This window comes from Protomyctophum bolini (genome assembly GCF_963924005.1).
Source record: "Protomyctophum bolini genome assembly, chromosome: 9".
Classification (NCBI taxonomy): domain Eukaryota; kingdom Metazoa; phylum Chordata; class Actinopteri; order Myctophiformes; family Myctophidae; genus Protomyctophum; species Protomyctophum bolini.
In genome coordinates, this window is record NC_137870.1 from 23,585,360 (window position 1) to 23,604,230 (window position 18,871).

The 18,871-nt window shown below is 43.2% G+C and overlaps 1 protein-coding gene across 4 annotated transcripts in view; it reads right to left on the bottom strand.

Annotated features, from left to right (window-relative positions):
- Positions 1-18,871, bottom strand: part of cux1b (cut-like homeobox 1b) — a 74,099-nt gene that overhangs the window by 16,997 nt on the left and 38,231 nt on the right. For 2 of the 4 annotated variants that reach the window (XM_080773028.1, XM_080773030.1), the window contains exons 5-15: positions 18,204-18,341; positions 16,581-16,704; positions 14,351-14,427; positions 12,974-13,040; positions 8,146-8,194; positions 4,996-5,100; positions 4,223-4,414; positions 3,967-4,025; positions 3,320-3,362; positions 2,927-3,023; positions 516-1,310 (exon numbers count right to left, since the gene is read on the bottom strand). In XM_080773028.1, coding sequence (XP_080629154.1) covers positions 516-1,310; positions 2,927-3,023; positions 3,320-3,362; positions 3,967-4,025; positions 4,223-4,414; positions 4,996-5,100; positions 8,146-8,194; positions 12,974-13,040; positions 14,351-14,427; positions 16,581-16,704; positions 18,204-18,341 — 1,746 coding nt within the window. The remainder of the gene's footprint in view (positions 1-515; positions 1,311-2,926; positions 3,024-3,319; positions 3,363-3,966; positions 4,026-4,222; positions 4,415-4,995; positions 5,101-8,145; positions 8,195-12,973; positions 13,041-14,350; positions 14,428-16,580; positions 16,705-18,203; positions 18,342-18,871) is intronic. The other 2 variants (XM_080773029.1, XM_080773031.1) reach the window with 2 other exon arrangements.

Here is an 18,871-nt window from a genome sequence, read left to right on the forward strand (position 1 = left end):
ACTGTTGCCTTTCAGGTGTTCACACATAGTCTACAGTGAGATACCAAAGAACCCGGGTCATCTGACTGTTGCCTTTCAGGTGTTCACACAAACTGTGACTACTTCTTGGCGGCGTATGGCATGTTGTTTACAGAGAACTCAGACCTTCTTCACTCAGACATGCACTGGTGCGTTAACAAAAGCAGACCCAGTGTAATCGAATCAACCCACAGTTAACAGTACCCCTGCCTTTCTCCCAGTTCCCATGAGTCAATACTATTGATCCTTGAAAGGTTTCTGTATTGATCACCGATGACTAAGAAAGGCTCCTGGGGGGTCAGTGTGTGACTAGGAACTCACTCGAACACACTGTGTGGCACGGGATGGGATTTGAGAGGAGAAAAGGAAAATAAAAAACTAGTCTGTATCGACAGGCTAATCAATAGCCGTACACAGGGCTATAATCACACATGCACGCATACACGCATACAGGCACACACAGTCCCCACCATACAAATCAACATGCATGCGCTCACCTCTCTGACGTCCCTGGATGCTGCGCAGGGCGAGGATGTTCTGCTCATCAGCCAGGAACTGCCTCATCTTATGGAACGGCTCCTTCCCCCGGATGGTGAGCTTGCTCCAGGGTTTGGGCCTGGCCAGAATCTCGCTGACCGAGCCCTGGGACAGTCCAAGCACATAGTGTCCAAACACACGCTGGCCGATGTTATGCTTTATCAGGTTCTCCTTCACCTGGCGGGCAATCTCGGAGGTGTCCATGTCCTCGCCATCCAAGATGCTGCCGATGGTTGCGTCAGAGTGGCTGGGAGACGGAGACGGGGCACTGCCCACGGTGCTGCTCCCATTGACAGTAGCTATGTCCGGGCTGGCCGGAGGTGGTTGAGGGCTGCTGGCAGCCAAAGGGACCGCTGCCGAGCCAGAGCCGGGGGTAGAGGTAGGGATGGAGCTGAGGGTCGGTGTGAAGGGGGCAAAGAGCAGCGCCCCGCTGGGGATGCCGGACGACTCCTGCAGGGCTTTGGAGTAGAAGGTCTGGAGTAGCTGTCGCTGGAGCAGAGAGTTCAAGGCCATCTTACTGCCCACCAGGGGGAAGGCGGGGGAATAGAAGTCCTGGCCGATGCCCGTGGGGGTGAAGGGGTGCGTTTCGTTGGCGGTGTTGGTGGGATTGAGGGGATCCGTGTGGGCATGAGACAGAGGGAGCTGGGAAGAGGAGGGGAGAGAAGGAAGAGGTGGAGGGGGAGAAGAAGCGGGGTCGCTGGGCATGGTCTCCTCCTTGGGTGTGGACACTTCTGCCCCTTTCCGCCCGGCTGACCCTACAAGAAAGGTCAAACACACCATGCATTATGGGGGAGGCAACAAAAAAGGGGTTCGAAAAAGAAAACTAAAAAAAAAAAAGTTCTCTCTTTTCCAAATTAATGAACTTTTTTGCTTTCCTTTTTTTCTTTTTTGCTAACCCCCCCAGACAATATGCCCATGCATTTGTGATTTGTACCTTTCTTGTAAGGAACAGCCTGGAAGAAAACAAGAGCAAAGAAAACACTGACCACTCCTCAGTCAGCTATGCCCAGAGGTCAGTATGTCTCCAACAAAATGAGGGTAATAGGACATAAGGTAGCAGGAAGGTGATGACTGTCCACAGATAACCAGTGCACACTGTGAGTCCTCTTCCATGCTGATGCAGTGCATTGCAAGCCATTGCATCATTCAAATGCACAAGTTACATTACCATAAGTCTTTGGTACATTAAAAAAATACAAAAAGCACAATTGAAAAAAAGATAATGGCAGAAACAAAACTCAGTTGCTTGAAAATAACAAAAAGCACCCGTCTGTTTTCCACGTAGGCAAAACACACATTAAATACACAAATAACAGAGACTGTACAGCTCTGTTGTCTGAGACCTGATGACACACTTTTCCTGAACAGAGTTAAGATCATCACATTTTTGCTGTCACCAGAGTAAATGTAATACAAACAAGTTTCTCTGGTAAACCTCTTGATGATGAGCAGGTAATTCAGTCCAGGATAAATAATATTATTATAATGCATAACCAGTTGCCAATTCCACATGATCGAGTTAGACAGTACCTCTTACTGTTAATGTTAATCAATTCATAGCTATTCAACTATTCAAGCCTACAGCAATTGGCCATGACATTTCAAACTCATAAATGCTGGTGCAAAGTGGAGGAGTGCTCAAGGAGAGGGCATGGTATGGTATGGTACGGTATTGGTGCCCTCATTTCCATGCACTCCAGCTCTGATGTAGCTCACGATGAACTCCCATTGTGGGACCTTATAATGCCAACACAGAAGTCTCCTTTTGTTCTGTGAAGCGTGTAAACAAGCAGCGACCGAATATAGCCATAAATAACTCGTATTTGTATGAGATTTTGATTGGTTTGAAAGTCCTGCAATGGGTTTTATCTCTATATATTACCAATCATTATGATAACACTGATAAAGGATAAATATTCTTAGAGAAAGAGAGAACACCCGGCTGTACTTTGACCCTAACCTGATCTCAAGGCCTGTCTTTGCAGCCTTACCTTAGTCCTCCTGCAGACATTCACAGAGTGAGGTCTCTGCATCGTCAGGGCTATTGTTTTGTGCCAACCCACACCGTAGCCATTCATTATTAATGAATCTGGCCACCACTATATCACCACTGTTGGGCAGAAACCCTACATGTCCACAACCGTTACTAAAAGAGAACCTGTGTTTAATCGATCCAATGTAGATATTTAGTCACAAGCTCTTCAGTTCTTAATACTTTTCATTAATTCGTCTTTCCAAAAAAATAGCTGATCTCTGAGCTCACAACTTGTTGCATTGAGACATGTGAGCTTTGTCAATAATTTAATTCATGACAAAACATATAGGTTTCTGCCTGACAGCGACAATATTGTCAACCCCAGGGCAGACTTACCGCTCAGCTCAGTGTTTGCGATCCGCAGGGAGGCGCTCTCCGACTGCAGACTGCGATTCTTCTCCAGTAGCAGCACCTCCAGGGGTTTGGATGAGTTCTGTGTCGGGTAAAAACAACACCAGCAAAGAAAAGGGAGAGATTAAAACGACACCTTATATAACATGCTCCCCACAACAATTGACATGCTTATTTGTGCTTCTGCAGCCGTTGCTATTCCCTTGTGTTTTGTTGTGCCTTGAATTACATTTTCTTATCGTCTCATTGTGTTGTCAGGTTTGAAAAATACTTTCAAATGCAGCTTTATTATTACAGCTGCTATACTGCCTGTACTGTATATTACAGTAGATTGTACAGTAAGCCCATATCTATACAGTGACATTGTGCAGATTTTACCTGTGCTGAGTCCGAAGGCCCAAACTCCATAGACTTGAGGATACTGTGAAGGCAAATACGTTTCATTAACATAAATGCCACATTTGCATGCATGTGTATCGATAGACAATAGACAACAAAGCCTTGCTACAATGCCTTTCCCAATGCTGGTTTGTTTTAAGGGCAGAGAGAGTGACAGATGGGGAGAGAGAGAGAGACAGAAAGCTATACCATCTATCCATAACAAAGAGCTATACTATGTATCCACACACACACACACACACAGACACGATAACTATATTGTTGTTATACTGTTGTTATAGTGGTAGTGAGTCAAGAACCAAACCAAAATGATGAAAATTAAAAATATTTATAAACTATACCAACCACAATATGAATGAATATACAACATCTACCGTTAGCGAATATATGAATGAATATATGTGAATGATATCAACAAAGAATATAAGCCTGGATCAGTGTACAGTCTGAGTTCATACAAATACAGTCTCACACAGGCTTCTGCTCTAACATAGCTAAAAACAGAAAAAGCTTGCATTAAATAAACATGCGCACGCGCGCGCACACACACACACACACACACACACACACACACACACACACACACACACACACACACACACACACACACACACACACACACTTACCTCAACTCCTTCTTCACCTCGTCATAATCAACTTGCTTCTGCAGTTTTTCCTCCAGTTCCTGCAGATGGCAATGAAATATCATGTAAGTAAATTCATAGATTCCAGTGACTTCAATCAAAATGTAAAGGAATACTAATGTGATCCGGAGCAGGGGATAAGCAGGAAAACAATGGTAATCCCCGATTCCAAATGAATGGAAGTTTGCCTCCAAAATCTGGAAAACGGAAATCAAAACAAATCCCATGCCAGTTTTACCTTGAGAGTGGCAGTCTTTGTGCTGAGCTGCTGCTCCAGGTGTGTGATCTGTGAGCCGGAGGTCTCTCTGAGTTTTGTCAGGCTGGCCTGCAGTCTCTGGACGTCCTCCACCAGTTGGGCCGTCTCCCTGTCTTTGGCCCCTAGCTCCGCCTCCAGACTGGAGCGGGACACGCCTCCCTCCGCCGCCTGCTCCTAGAGGCACAACACGGCACTTCAAGGCACTGTTGGGCTTATCTGTTCACTGTTGCTATAAAGGTCAATAGAGGTAATCAATGAGCCAATCATTTTTCTAGAATCAGATCAGCGAATCAATAATAGCAACTGCACTCAGAAAATAACGTCAGCTAATCAATACGTCATTGATCATCTCAAAGTCCTGCACGCCTGATCTATAGATCAATGCATGGGCAATCAATCACAAGCATCTGCCAATCAGCAGATCAATAAACTGATAAATCAATAAGGCAATCGGCCGCCCTTCTCCTGCCGGCCTAATTAATCAATAGTAACAATCAATGAGCCAATCACGTACTATCACCTATAGTTCTTGCCCCTGGATACCACTACAGTAGTCAACCAATCAATCAATCAATGTTCTATTGATTCCCCTGCCTGACCTTAAACATCAAACAGATGTGGCAATCAATAAAGCATTGTTTTAATCAACATATCTGTTCCAGCACTTGGCTAAACCAAGCAAAAACATTCCCCCATCAATCAATACTTGGACATCAGCTGGCCAGCTTATCAATGAGTCAATGGAAACATGGTACCGTGTCGGGGTCGGCCTGGATCTGGCTGGTTTGTTGCAGGGATTGGTTGGTCAAGGACAGCTGCCCTCTCAGTGAATCTGCCTCCCTCTGGGCTACCTCTGCTCTCTAAAAGGGCAACATCAAAAAAGGAAAGAAAGTAACTTTTTTAAAGTGGACGACACATTTTATTAAGATGCTCATATTTGTCTACAATTGGATATGTATGAATGCACGGTGTGTAGATATACACTGTATATTGTAAGGCAGTATGTGTGTGTATATATTTAATATGTTCTTCTGTATTATTGATCGTTACTTATCCCAGTTTTCTCTTCTTTCCATTTTATCAGCTTGCAGAGCTGATCAATGATCAGACTTTGTATCAGCTTGCAAAGCTGATCAATGATCAAACATTAAAAACACTTGACCAAAAGCCCAACCGTTACCACCATTGCCATATAGTTAAAAAGTAGAACTTATTTAATTTTGACAGCTTCAAACATTTTGCAGATGCTCGTCTCATTTTTAAGATCTTAAATGGACTTGCACTTCCACCACTGAAACAGTTCATAGATCGAAGGGACAGTGGTGAGAGAGCAACAAGGGCAACTACCAGAGGGGACTGCGAAGTGCCAACCAGACGTAGTGTGTTTGGTAAAACAGTCTTCTCTGTTAGAGCCTCCCAACAGAAGTAAGAGAGACCTCCAACTATTTGACCTTGGCTTCAAGGTGGCTAAAAACAAATCAATTCTGTAATCATGAGTAATTATCAGCCCTATTTATCACTGGTGTCATTTCTCAATTCACTCTGCGGTTGTTTTGTCCCCTGTGCAATGTTTTATTGTTCTTGTATTGTATTGTATGTGTTTTTGTATGTATAGTTTTACTATAATTTTTAAGAGCCTGCTCAGGGACTTTTTTTCCTTTTTTTAACCAGTAAAAACACATTGAGACTGCATCTGTTTTACAAGTGGGAAAACTGGCCAAGACGCAAGAGGCAGAAATAAAATTACACTTCCATACTACATCGTCATAGTTACATTTTGGAACAGCAAATAAAACATCCATAATACACTCAAAGTACCTAGTACCTAGTATGAATAAATGCAACACATCACCAAAGTCCTATTTTTTTAGTAGCAGGGCAAAATACACAATATACAAAAACTGAACCGACATAATAAATATCTAGGCATGAACATAGGCTAGTACATATGCAAACATGTGCCAACATGTGGACTACAGATGTAAATTAGCTTATTGCTAACTCTGGCCCATTTACATGGATGTGAAAACTGTGTGTTGTTGTGTTGATTAATGAGCATTGTCCCTGTCAAATAAATAAATAAAAACAAAAACTTTCTAGTCTAGCGACAAGATTTTCATGATTGGCTGGCCAGTGGCAACTAAGCCAATGTTTTTTTTTTCTCTCTTTAAATTCTGTTATCTTTGTGAAAATACTGTATTGTATATTGTAAGTATGATGCACTGGTATGCTGAATGTATTGTCTCTCCTGAGAACACATTTAAAAAAATAAAAAAGGAAAGATTATTCAGAGATTTAACCTCCTAAGTCCCAATTTATACTTCTTCATACGATGATGTCGTATAAGTAACGGAAATAGTCAATCTACAAGGCCAGTCTGAAAGTGGTTAATACTTAAAATCCACGGCCAAGCAGTAGCGATACTGTTGGGACTGATGGGAGTTGTTGCCAACTTGCTTTTGTTAAGAGTTACAGGGAGCTGTGGCCAAAGTATTCCTAATTGCAACCATATTGAGACTGCTTATTGAGTGGGTTGGAGTACGGCTTGCTAGTCAAAAAATAAATAAAAAACAGCAACCCTGTTTTCCATTTTCTCCTAATAAAAGCATTATAAAAAGTCTCTGTGACCGAACTGGAGGGTATGCTGTCATCCTGAGTAAACTTCACAATAGTGTGTGTGTGTGTGTGTGTGTGTGTGTGTGTGTGTGTGTGTGGTATTATAGTCTAACCTTTAGGCCAACATTAGCATTGCATGTCTATGATGCCCCTTCAGCCACAAATCCTACTCTCTGGCTAATAATGAAATCTAACAACAATGACATTAACAGATACCACAGGAATATTTCTAACTGCAGGGTCTACTATAGGCTGAAGGGTTGGGTATGTGTCGAACCAGCAAGTCAAGCCAGTAGCACCCCTACAGCGATAATCATTATTTATAAATGCAAGCTACACTTCTCCCATGATTCTGTATGGATAACAACTATTGACCATGTTTATATTATAATAATCTGCTCTTAAACTCATTCTGGCAATGCTGTCAATGGTGATTTTCATGTGAACACCTTAACCTGTTAATCAAATCATAATGGGAGGTATACGTAGCCTTTGCTGAGATATCATGAAAGCACTAAGGCAGTTGACCCAGATTTAGAGGTGGTATGCTTGTTAACAAAAACGACAATATGGCTGTGCATATTTGAACTGTGAAGCCATCTTCAACATGGAACATTTAAATAATCAAAACAAAGTTATTTTTTCATTTGATGTTTTTGTTATGCCAACATTAGTCACATCATAGCCTTCTGTAGCTTAAATATATTATATAACTGTATAATATGGGTTACTTGGGATCACTGTTACTTTCTCGGGAGGCATCCTTTGGTTAGACATGGTTGGTGAGGGGTGCGTTAAGACGACCGGATTAAGGTTGGTGAGGGGTGCGTTAAGGGTTGGGAGAGGGTTAAGGTTAGGTTTAGGTGTGCTGCCCCGTGGGAGGTTAGGGTTAGGTTTCCTATTTAATTCCCTTCTGTAATGTACTCCTTGCTGTTCGCGCATGCACATTGCCGTTCACTTCCTTGATTAGCGCTCAGAAAGAAAGCCTCGCTGCGTGTAATCTAGGGAGCTCTCTGTGGTTTTGACCAGATGGGTCTTCATTTCTGACTTCAACATGCCTCTCACTCAGAATATTAACGCTTCTAGAGAGACTTTATCGTAATCATCGTAAGGTAAGCAAGCAACATTATGCCTCCTGGATTTTGTACAGAACGGAAGGGGGGGCTTTCAGAGTAAAAGCTGCCATATCTGCCCGGCACCCCGAGCTCCTATTTTGAAAGAAATCCCGGCGCTGACTGTGTTGACATGCAATAAGCCAGTCTGAGGATTCAAAGAGGTGTGGCCTTTACCTGATTGGCTCTCTCCAGGTCTGTCATCACCATCTCGATCTCATCGGCCCTGAGGAGGAAGACCGAAGAAATAAATTTATCACACAGATGTACAGGACAGAGTATAAGACCATACTTAACCAACACTAATACAATACAATACAACGCACAATATGTTTATTTCTAAACAAAAAAGTAAAAGATAGCAGATGAGATTGTCTTTGAAGGGGGTACATTGTGGGTGGGTCACTGTGTGTGTGTGTGTGTGTGTGTGTGTGTGTCCATATAGAACACATGAGAAACATGCGTGTGCTGTGCTGTAATGCACGGCCAATGCCGTGTCCATTAAGCTCTCGTCTAAATTTCACCTTAATCCTTTGATTGTGAACTCTGTAACCCTAGCAGCTTGTATGTGTGCATGCATACAACTGTTTGGTGCGTGCATGCATGCGTTCATGCATGCATGCGTGCGTGCCGTGTGTGCGTGCGTGCGTGTAGTGTACACATGTAAGCTCCTAAACCCAGGCCACACTAAAACAGAGGGATTACACTAATAGAGCTCTAAGTCCTAATACAGCAGACTAATCTGCTATGAAGCTGTGTGATTGTGTCTGACTAATGGTCTGAGTGGGGGCCATGGCTCACCTCTCACTCACTGGAGGTCAGAGAGCGAGCACACATTCCCCATAATACCCCATTCTCTGGTCTTGAGGAAAACAATTTTAATAACACTCTTTCATGGATGATATCAGCCCGCTGTTCAAATGATGTAGATACGTAGTGTAGTGACAAAGCAACAATATACAGTAGGTGCACGCACACTTTTTTTATTTTAAATGCACAAATTTAATTATGGTTAAATTGGGTTCTACAGCACAAACATTCTAATTACCTCAATTATGATATGATGCCCTATCTGTTAATTAATTGTCTATGTGCATGTTAGCATAAATATAGAATGCTTGTAACAAATGTGTGTGAGGGAGAATTAAAATTAAGCAAACAATGTGCAAAAGCTTTATTAAAAATGCTAATAAAACAACTTGGGTGTGGATGGTATCGAGCACAAGTAGGGCAAAAATGTGCATGCATGCGTATCTTCTTTTACTTAGAATGCTGATTAAACCTTATGGTTATAGTGTCGAGTGAGAGCGTATGGTGTCCATTAAGATCTTTTGATTTTTCATTTCATTGTTCATCTTTTGATAGTGAACCCATGTACGTGCATGTAGTATCATTATGTGAAAAATAAAAGAGTATTCTAGTCTGTCCCATCGGCATATGAGCGCAACTGATTTGAATGTTTAACAAAACAGACACAGTTGATATTAGGTCAACATTGTGCCATGGGCAATGCAGCAAAAAAAAGAATCAGATGTGGGTGGGAGGGCTTTTCACTCTGCTTTTGATTCCTTCCTTAACAGTTGAAAGGATCGACTATGCATTTAAGAGGCACAATAGCAGACGACCTCGGCAGCTTTTATCCCGTCTTAAACCGCAGTGTGGGACGCACCCGTGCACATGCACCCACATTTAAGGTCAGACCGTCAGAGAGAGAACCAGCCAGAAAAGCCAGTAATGGAGTGTTATGGGTAGTAATGCAACCCAAATACACCACTACTCCATTCCAAATGTGATCATCATTTAATCAAAGTACAGATGTACAAAGTCGTCTTAAATAACCTTTGGATTTGGCTGTGTTTGGGAATTATAAAGACAAAGTGGTCTAACCGAAGCAGATCACAGGAAAAGGATTTTCTGTGTATCGTGATACAGACAGTTGGCGGTAAGAACAGTATCTGCGCGCGCCACTGCCAGTGGACAACCGGAGCGACACATCAATGCCTTGTAATGTTCCAGAGACATTTCTACATGACTACATCCTGCTTGGCATTGTTTTGCCATTCGAAGGCCACGCTAAAAGTATGCCACAGGGAGGAGCCAGAGAGCACGACACAGAAGCATTCCATGGCGCGCGTGCACGCACAAGTACTGTAGGACTTCTAACAAGCTCACAGCCTCTTAAGCCCATACTGTACAGTGTACAGCTAGTATGTCCTCCTCCTCAGCCCAAGCCTTTCATCTCTTATCTTTTTCACTACGACTCCTTTCTGCTGTTCTCGCTCTACCTCTATCCCCTTACCCTCAACTTGTTTCTTCCTGTCGTCCTACACTTTTTTATTTTTTCATATTAGGCCTTTCATCTTTCCACCATCCAACATCGTCTCCCTTCTCTCTCTCTCACTCTGTGTTCCTCAGCCTTCATCCTCTGTGCCAGCAGGATATCCAGCCTGATTTAGATTTTCATTTCCCCCCTCTATCACACTCTTATCCCCTCTTCCTCGCTCAAGCCTCCAGCCTCCTGCTTGCTTTCTACCCTCTGCTTTCATCACTCCATCCCTTTTCTTTCTATAGCTTTCTCCACATTGCATTTTCACAGTATGTTACCGTTGGGATTTGAAGGAGGCTTTAAAAAAAAGCACCAGTGTGTGTGTGTTCGCATGTGTGTATGTGTTCGTCCACGTCTGACATTTGTGTGTCAGAGATGGACACAGGGAAGGCAAGCCAAAACACTGGCTCTTGCTCTTTATCCACGATTACATCGCATTCCCAAAACGATATGCCTTTGTGCACTCCTATAGATGCAGAGGAACACACATTCAGTGTACGCATGCACGCAGACTCCTACATGCCTGCATGCACAGGCAGCATCCTGCGAGGGTGTCGATCGATATATCATTAATCTTTAACAGGAACTAAACGGGGTAAAACCCGTCCAGCCAAACCCTTGCAGCGCCAGTAGAGCTACGTCTGCAGGCCCACCGCTTCTGAAGTGCACACACCGCAGGCACTACAACATCGACCAAATTCTACAAGAGCGTGTATGGTGTGTGTGTGTGTGTGTGTGTGTGTGTGTGTGTGTGTGTGCACACTTTAAAGGCAGATTACCCAAATGCAGCAAAAGGATGGCGGGGAGGATTTGTCACACAATTCTTATCCTTAGCGTCAATGTGGCAACTTAAGTGTACAATGTAGGCAATGCTTTTTAGGTGAGTGTGCACTGCAGTGTGTGTGCAGGTGTGTGTGTGTGTGTGTGTGTGTGTGTGTGTGTGTGTGTGTGTGTGTGTGTGTGTGTGTGTGTGTGTGTGTACACACACACCTAGGCTATATGTCAGGGATAATGTGGCCAATGTTTTACATGTCTGCTTTGTACCACAAAGAAAAAGAGAAAAAAAAAAAAAAGGGATTCCAAGGGTTAAAGTCATGTTCAGCCAAACACTGGCGATTTGCTCAGCCAAGCAGTAAACGGGGGAAGGACTCCAAGGACTGGGAGGGTGCCGGGTGAGGACGGTTGGTTTATACTTTAAAGCGTTGCATTAAAATTTCAGATCACAGCACGCCATATAGTCAAGGACCCTGACTGCCTCAGGCCTGTGCGTGAGTGCGCACATCCGTGTCTGCACATATGTGTGTGTGCGCAGGCATGTGTTTATTTATTAGCTGCTTCAAGAAGAGCCGCTTCTGTGATATGCATGTTTTCCAAAGACATGTTTCCCCCTCAGTTAAAGTAAGGAGAGAGTTAACAAATTAATTGACATGATGAATGCTACGACAACAAAATCAGACCTAACCAAGAGGAATAAGGAAGAGCACCGTCAGAATGCAGATCAATAAAAAAAAAGAAAATAACACAAAGAATATGCAGCAGGGGAAAGAGGATGACGACGGGGCTCTCAGACAAACCATGTACCCAATCGATTAGCACACACACACACACACACACACACACACACACACACACACACACACACACACACACACACACACAAATAAGGCAGGTAAAAGGGACAAAATGAGGGAGGGAGGAAAGTGAAAAAGTGGATTCTGAGAAAAGAGTGAAATAGATTGATCCGTTTCGTAACGGTTAATCAATGCAACAACTCTGTTAATGGACAGGCAAGTGTAGGGCCTAGTCAGTGGGTTGGAGGATGGCTTGGGAGGGTGAGGGGGGTCTAAAAGCCAAGTTGACACTCTGCCATACTTTGTCAGACAGGTCCATCACGACTAAGATATTAAAATAACCTTACATGTTTTGAGGATATTTCATAATACTGCCCTGAATATAAAATAAAATTTACAATGCCGCCGCATAGCTTCTGGAAAACTGACGCAGCAATCCATTTAGTCAAGAAAACTCCTTGCTCTTGCTGCTAAGGATGAAGTTGAACTGGGTTCTATTGAGGCTGTGGATCGAACATGATTCTTTTTATTGGCCTTGGGGATCTGAGTGAAGGAGGGGTGTGAATGTTGCTAAGTGCCACTTCACAGTGTGGAGTGGTGACATGGAAAAGCTTCTGTTCTCATCCTCACAGACTACCATAGATCAATGTCAATGACTTTCCACCCTGCTAGACTATCCACTAAAAAGCTACATTATCTGACAAGACACGACACTGGGAGGAGAAATGTGGGTTTAAGACTCAAAATCAAAATCAAATAAAAAGTCACCCCCATCAATCCACAATCTCTGCGCCAACGCCCCAGTGATTAGAAAGAGCTTTACGGTATGCAGGGGAAAAGAAAATCATCCAATGTGACTATTTTGGTGATTAGTGTAGCTGCAGAGCACAATCCAATCTCCCTCTCTGTATTTACAGCATGTGGGTAACGCTGGGATTTGGAGGTTGTTTAAGCGCTGTGGGAGACAATCCAGCCGTGGGGGGTTTCCATGGAAGGAGATTCACTAAACAGGATGATTATGTTAGGAGCAGACTATTTGAGAACCAGAGGGCATAGAAGTCACCAACACACACACACAGACAAGATACATCGGCAGGAAAACACGTACTTTGCTGTCGACTCCTCGTCATACTTCGTCTTCAAATCAAAGAGCTCTGCCTGAGTTGTTTCAAGTGCTGTAAAACAGGGGGGGAGGGGTTATAGATTTTTTGTTAGCATGTTGCATTATATCGGACAATAAACCACACCAAATGGACCCCATTCCCATTTCTGCCCTTTCACCACTTGTGTGTTTACTGGGTATTGTGGTGTGCTGGTGTTTAAAGGGCTAGAACCTGGTTCATCTCTCAAAATTAAGCAATATTGACAATTCACGCCACCGGGTTTGGCCTGTCGAGGACTGGTGCCGTATCTCAAAATAGGGGAAATATTAACTTCATTGCTGCCGCTAGGTGGCAGCATAAACACACCTAGGAATGCCACCCCTCCTGGTTTCCTTTCCGGGTTATTCAGGGAGGCGGGGGCTGTTGTTGTGAGCACAGTGATCAGTCGCATTAGCTCAGACCCCGTAGCTATCAGTACAAACATCAGTTACATTTGCTGCGATTGCGATACAAACTCACAAATGATTTACATCGCCGGGAGGTGCTACGACTCACCATGGACAGCGCTCAAACCTTTTGAGATACAGCGCTTTGAAAATCGTGTTATAATGGAGGCTCAATGGAGCTGGATTTAAAAATCCCATAGCTGGTGGCGACGGAGGCTCTCCATACTAACCCGGAGCAATGCTAAAAGGTAAATTGACGGTCGCCGCTTTCATGGAGTATTTAGCACCTTTAGGTAACGATAGCTTAGCTACGTTTATAAACTTAGATATCAGAGAAAAAGTTAAGAGAACCTCGCTAACTCTGGGGGGAGGGAGGGGTAAACAGCCCAATCATTTCTGTATGCTATTTTTGATTTGAAAAAAGAGAACCTTGCTGACAAATTACATAAACATCGGCATTTGTGTGAGATAAAATCTACGAAGATGTCCAATTGGGTGTTAATTCAGCTCTACGGTTGGTCCAATAGTACATTCCCCCCACAGTGCCATCCCAAATATTGGAGTGCTTTATTCTAAAGATGGGCACAAAGAGCCTGAAGACACACGTTTGGCACGTTACCCATGACCTGTACGGCTTAATCCATTTTAGAACTGAGGACACATGTCACTGTGTCACCTTATAGCTTTTAACCACTTTAACCATTATTTTAATGAGCTTGTAGATCTGCTATTTTTTTAAATCATGAAAACAAACAAACATATTTCCATAAGGGGGTTGTGGCCAATTACATTCATTTTTTGGGATCGTTGACATGAAATAGTGTGAGAACCACTAACATAGAAACATACAGTAGGTTTTTCAGAAAACTGTCATGATTTAGAAGACATTTTGTAGAATGTGGTCTCAGGTCTTAATGTGTGACCTGTGAGAGTTACCTGTCTGTAGGGACTGGGCCTTGTGTTCAGTCTCCTGCAACTTGGAGGACATGGACTCCTGGTTCTCCTGGAATATTCTACAGATGCAGACAGAAAAAATAAAAAAATATACATCAGATAAAGACACAGAGTCAGTAAATCTGTTTTTATGCTCTCTGGAAACTGTTAACAGTTCTTCATTTTCCCACCAATTTCTTAAGTGTTTTCCCCTCTAAAATCCTCCCAACATAACCCACTCCTCATTAAGCAGGCCCATTAGGGAGGAATGTCTGGCCACTGGGGCACACACTGCACCGAGAGAGAGAGAGAGAGAGAGAGAGAGAGAGAGAGAGAGAGAGAGAGAGAGACAGAGAGAGAGAGAGACAGAGAGAGAGCGCAAAGGAAACGGAGTATAAGAGCAAAAAATAGAGAGTTGGGGGAGAAGGGGCGAGAGAACCCATAAGGAGGAAATAGATTCTTAGCATATAAAAAGTTAGGCAGGCACTGCTGGGAAATTGCCACAGTGTATAAAAACATCAATAATGGAAGACAAAGATGGTCTTTGAGATGTACTGTATTGAAACAACGCCCCCCCCCCCCCCCACACACACACACGTGTCATCGTTAGTTTTCTATCCTAGTCTAGTCTATGCTATCATCTCTCGCCCCCCCCACCCCACCGCAGGGTCAAATGCAGAGATGCCATCCATTTACTGCCCCTCTCAGACACAGGAAGTCAGTTCTCTGCAGACAGGAAGGGGCCTATAAAACACTGACGTACAGGAAATACAGCTGGACAATTGATATTATACTGTATGTCTGAAAGGGGCAATGAGCTGTAGCATAGCTGTACATTAAATAATGTTAACTTAATCCATTTAAAGAATGGGCTCAGGACTGACATTTGTTGTATTGATCACCAACAGCACATTTAAAAACCTGTTAATGATGTTGCTGCTGTTTGTGAGCAAATGTCGTAAGCATCTCTAGACATTAGCATGTGATGACATAACTAATGACATAGGGGAGGAGTCATTATGTTGTTTGCTATTTTAAAGTCAAATGTACGTAAGAAAAAAATAGCAGATACTTATCTAGTCAAGTGTTAGGTAAGCTTGGGCGATATACCAGTAATACCGTATCGTGCGTGGGTTTTATTGGACGATAATACAGATAATCTCTGTAAAATTTAAATTCTAAAACGGGTAGTCCCAATACTTGATTCTGATTGGCTGGTTACCGTCAGTGACCGGTGTAAATTCCACCGATAACCCACTCCTTCAATCACTGGGGCTACTTGCCGAGCAAAACAAGGAAGTGATGTGGCTCGCTCTGGTGGCGCAAAGCGTAGCTACTTTTGTGAATTCAATCGTTTTATTAGGTTAATATTGCTATATGTTTGTAACCGTTTTAGAAAAGCAATAAGCCACTCGAGGCCCCAGCTTACCGGGTATTTTACACTGGCTGGGGTTGTAGGCAGACCCGAGGTGCAGCAGAGGGTCTTCTACCCCCCAGCCAGCCTGAGACCTCTCGTGGCTTATTACTTCATTATAATACCGGTAATAAAAAATCTATATCGTCCTAAATCTTCAATTCTGTTGCTATTCAGTAGCAAGGCAACTGCACTAGAAAAGACAATTGCTTGTAATGACATTAAATAATCACATATCTACAATTTCTGATTTCTGATGTAAACCAGCAACCTCCAACCTATTGTTTACAAATTAACATGAATCCAGATCTGTCTGAGAGTGACCAAAAGGTTTAATTTCCCCCCAAAAAGAAAATGCATAGGGATATGCATGTGTTCACAGTCACATTCAAAATTGTTTTATGTCAACATAACAAATATGAGAGAAAGATATTCTGACATGTCAAAAGGATTTTTTTTTTGCCCAGCTTTGTCTGAACACAAACACGATGATGTGATTGGCTGAGCACCCCCATAGCGATGATTTTATTGGCTGAGAAAAGAACGTATTGAGGATAAAGGTTAGGGCAGAAAAGTGAAGACGCCAAAAATGATTGGCCGGACTGACATTTGTGATGATTTGCTGAGTACGTTATGTGATGTATGTATGGGTTTCTCACACACACACACACACACACACACACACACACACACACACACACACACACACACACACACACACACACACACACACACACACACACACACACACACACACACACACACACACACACACACACACACACACACACACACACACACACACACACACACACACACCTCTCCTTCTCTGCATAGTCGTTGTGTAGCTCCAGCTGTTTCTCCTGAGCCAGGTTCTCTGCCTGGTTCTTCACGGACTGTTCATACTCACGGATCTTCTCCTTCAGGGACTTGATGGTCACCTCTGGACACACACAGGACCAGAAAGACAGAGAGGGTGTATAGGGGAGAAGAAGACAGAGTGAGAAATTGCAAATACTAGCATAGAATAGCATAGTATTTAAACACAGTATAGCTTTCGTGTTAGTGATAAATGATAATGCTTTCTAAAAGGAGAAAAAAAAGGGTCATTGACCTTTGCAAAAGCAGTAGTATCCCATAGCTCACATTCTCTCTCAGTCAGCATGGATGGGGCCCCCCGACCCCAGTGGCTCCATGCTTAATCTCTACCTCCTCTACCAGTATATAATATTCAACATCCACTAACGCTAGATATGCTGTATTCATTAGGAGTGCATTAGTGCTGAAACTCCATAACCTGCTGATGGCTGAGCTCTGTATGGGGGCAGTCTGAAATAAATCTAACACATAACTGGGGTAATAAATAGGCCTCGGCATGTGCCTGTGTGTGTGTGTGTGTGTGTGTGTGTGTGTGTGTGTGTGTGTGTGTGTGTGTGTGTGTGTGTGTGTGTGCGAATGCGCGGCGAGGAGAAAGATGTAAGCGAGTAAGACGAAGATGAAGAGCACTGCTACTTGCTGCCTTTGACTGAGGGCTCTCAACACTTGGTGTGTGTGTGTGTGTGTGTATGTGTATGTGTATGTGTATGTGTGTGTGTGTGTGTGTGTGTGTGTGTGTGTGTGTGTGTGTGTGTGTGTGTGTGTGTGTGTGCGCATGTGATTTAAACTCCAGTCTTACTGCTCTGACACATAATCAATAGAGGAGAGTCCCCTCAGAGCCCTCTTACCCCTTAACTGCTTAACTGAACTTTAAACATTTAGGTTGCGGGGATCAATGGCCCCTGCACTCACACTGCGTGTGTGTGTGTGTGTGTGTGTGTGTGTGTGCGCGCGCGCGTTTAACAGGAGTGGGAGTTCCACAGTGTGTTTTGGGGTTTAAATATCCCCCGTCTACTGAGGCGAGGAAGGGGGGATAAAGAATGAGGGAACAGGAAAATCAATGGCAGAATGGAACCCTGCCGCTATCGAGCTGTTCCAATTAACTCACTGCAAGGGGGGGTTACAAAACGTTCCCTGCTCACTCACTTTTCACTTCTCTTCCCATATCACACCATTCCTGTGATCCCTTCTCGTCCATCTCGCCATTTTTTTATATATTTTTCACGATCACTTTGCTCCCATATTTCTTAAGCCTAGGTTTTGTCCGTTTCAATTTGTAAAACAGAGTTTCAGTATTAGCTTTGTCGCTTTGTTTGTTCGTCAATCCCCTGATCGTCACCATGAAGGTGTTAAATGTTTCATATGCTTTGCAAGGTAAGGCATCATAGTAAATGCCAGTGCTGCTTTTCACCTTCGGTTCCAACAACCCTTAGGTTTGTTTAAAAGGTTTCTTATTCTTACATTTCTCTCAGAGACAAACGCCTATCTTATAAACTTTTAAAACCCACTGTTTGTTACTATCATTGCCCAAAGAAGACAGGTGTGCGCGGTGTGTGTAATTCTGACCTTGGTTCTTGACTTCGGCGAACTCCTTGTTGTAGTCCTCTAGTGTCTCTCGGAGTTTGGTGTTCTCTGTTTCGATGTCATGCATCCTCTGGAGCTTCAGCTGCAGCTGCTGAGCCAGCTCCAACACAGGTACTGGGTCTGGGACACAACATAACACAAGCTACATTACATCAGGTACCATATGCTGACTGTTACACCAAGGGGCTGGGCGGAGGTATCCCGAAAATGTCTCAAACAACCATAATCAACACAACAATCCATAAGCTGTATAGGTTCATACTTTACAATAATATTCTCTATATTCTACTCTATGGGAATACCAGCACTCATGGAACTGTACTTTAAGGCACTTTTATTTATAATCAGTCGGCAAACTTGGCATGGTACATTGCAGAGCAGACGGAACAATGTACACGTTTCAGCATTAAGCCTTCATCAGCGTTGTAGGAAGTGAATACTTTCCCTCCAGGCGCCTGTATGTATGCAATCCAATGGTGAGCCCCACCTATTTACTTTATTCATGTTTCAAAAATATAGAAAACAGCACATCTATAAATAAGGATAAGTACCGGTAGTTACATTTAAGGAGGCACGATTACTTAGTCATCATATCGGTATTGGCAGATGTTGGCCATTTTGTTGTTTTTCAATCTGATCGTCACCATGAA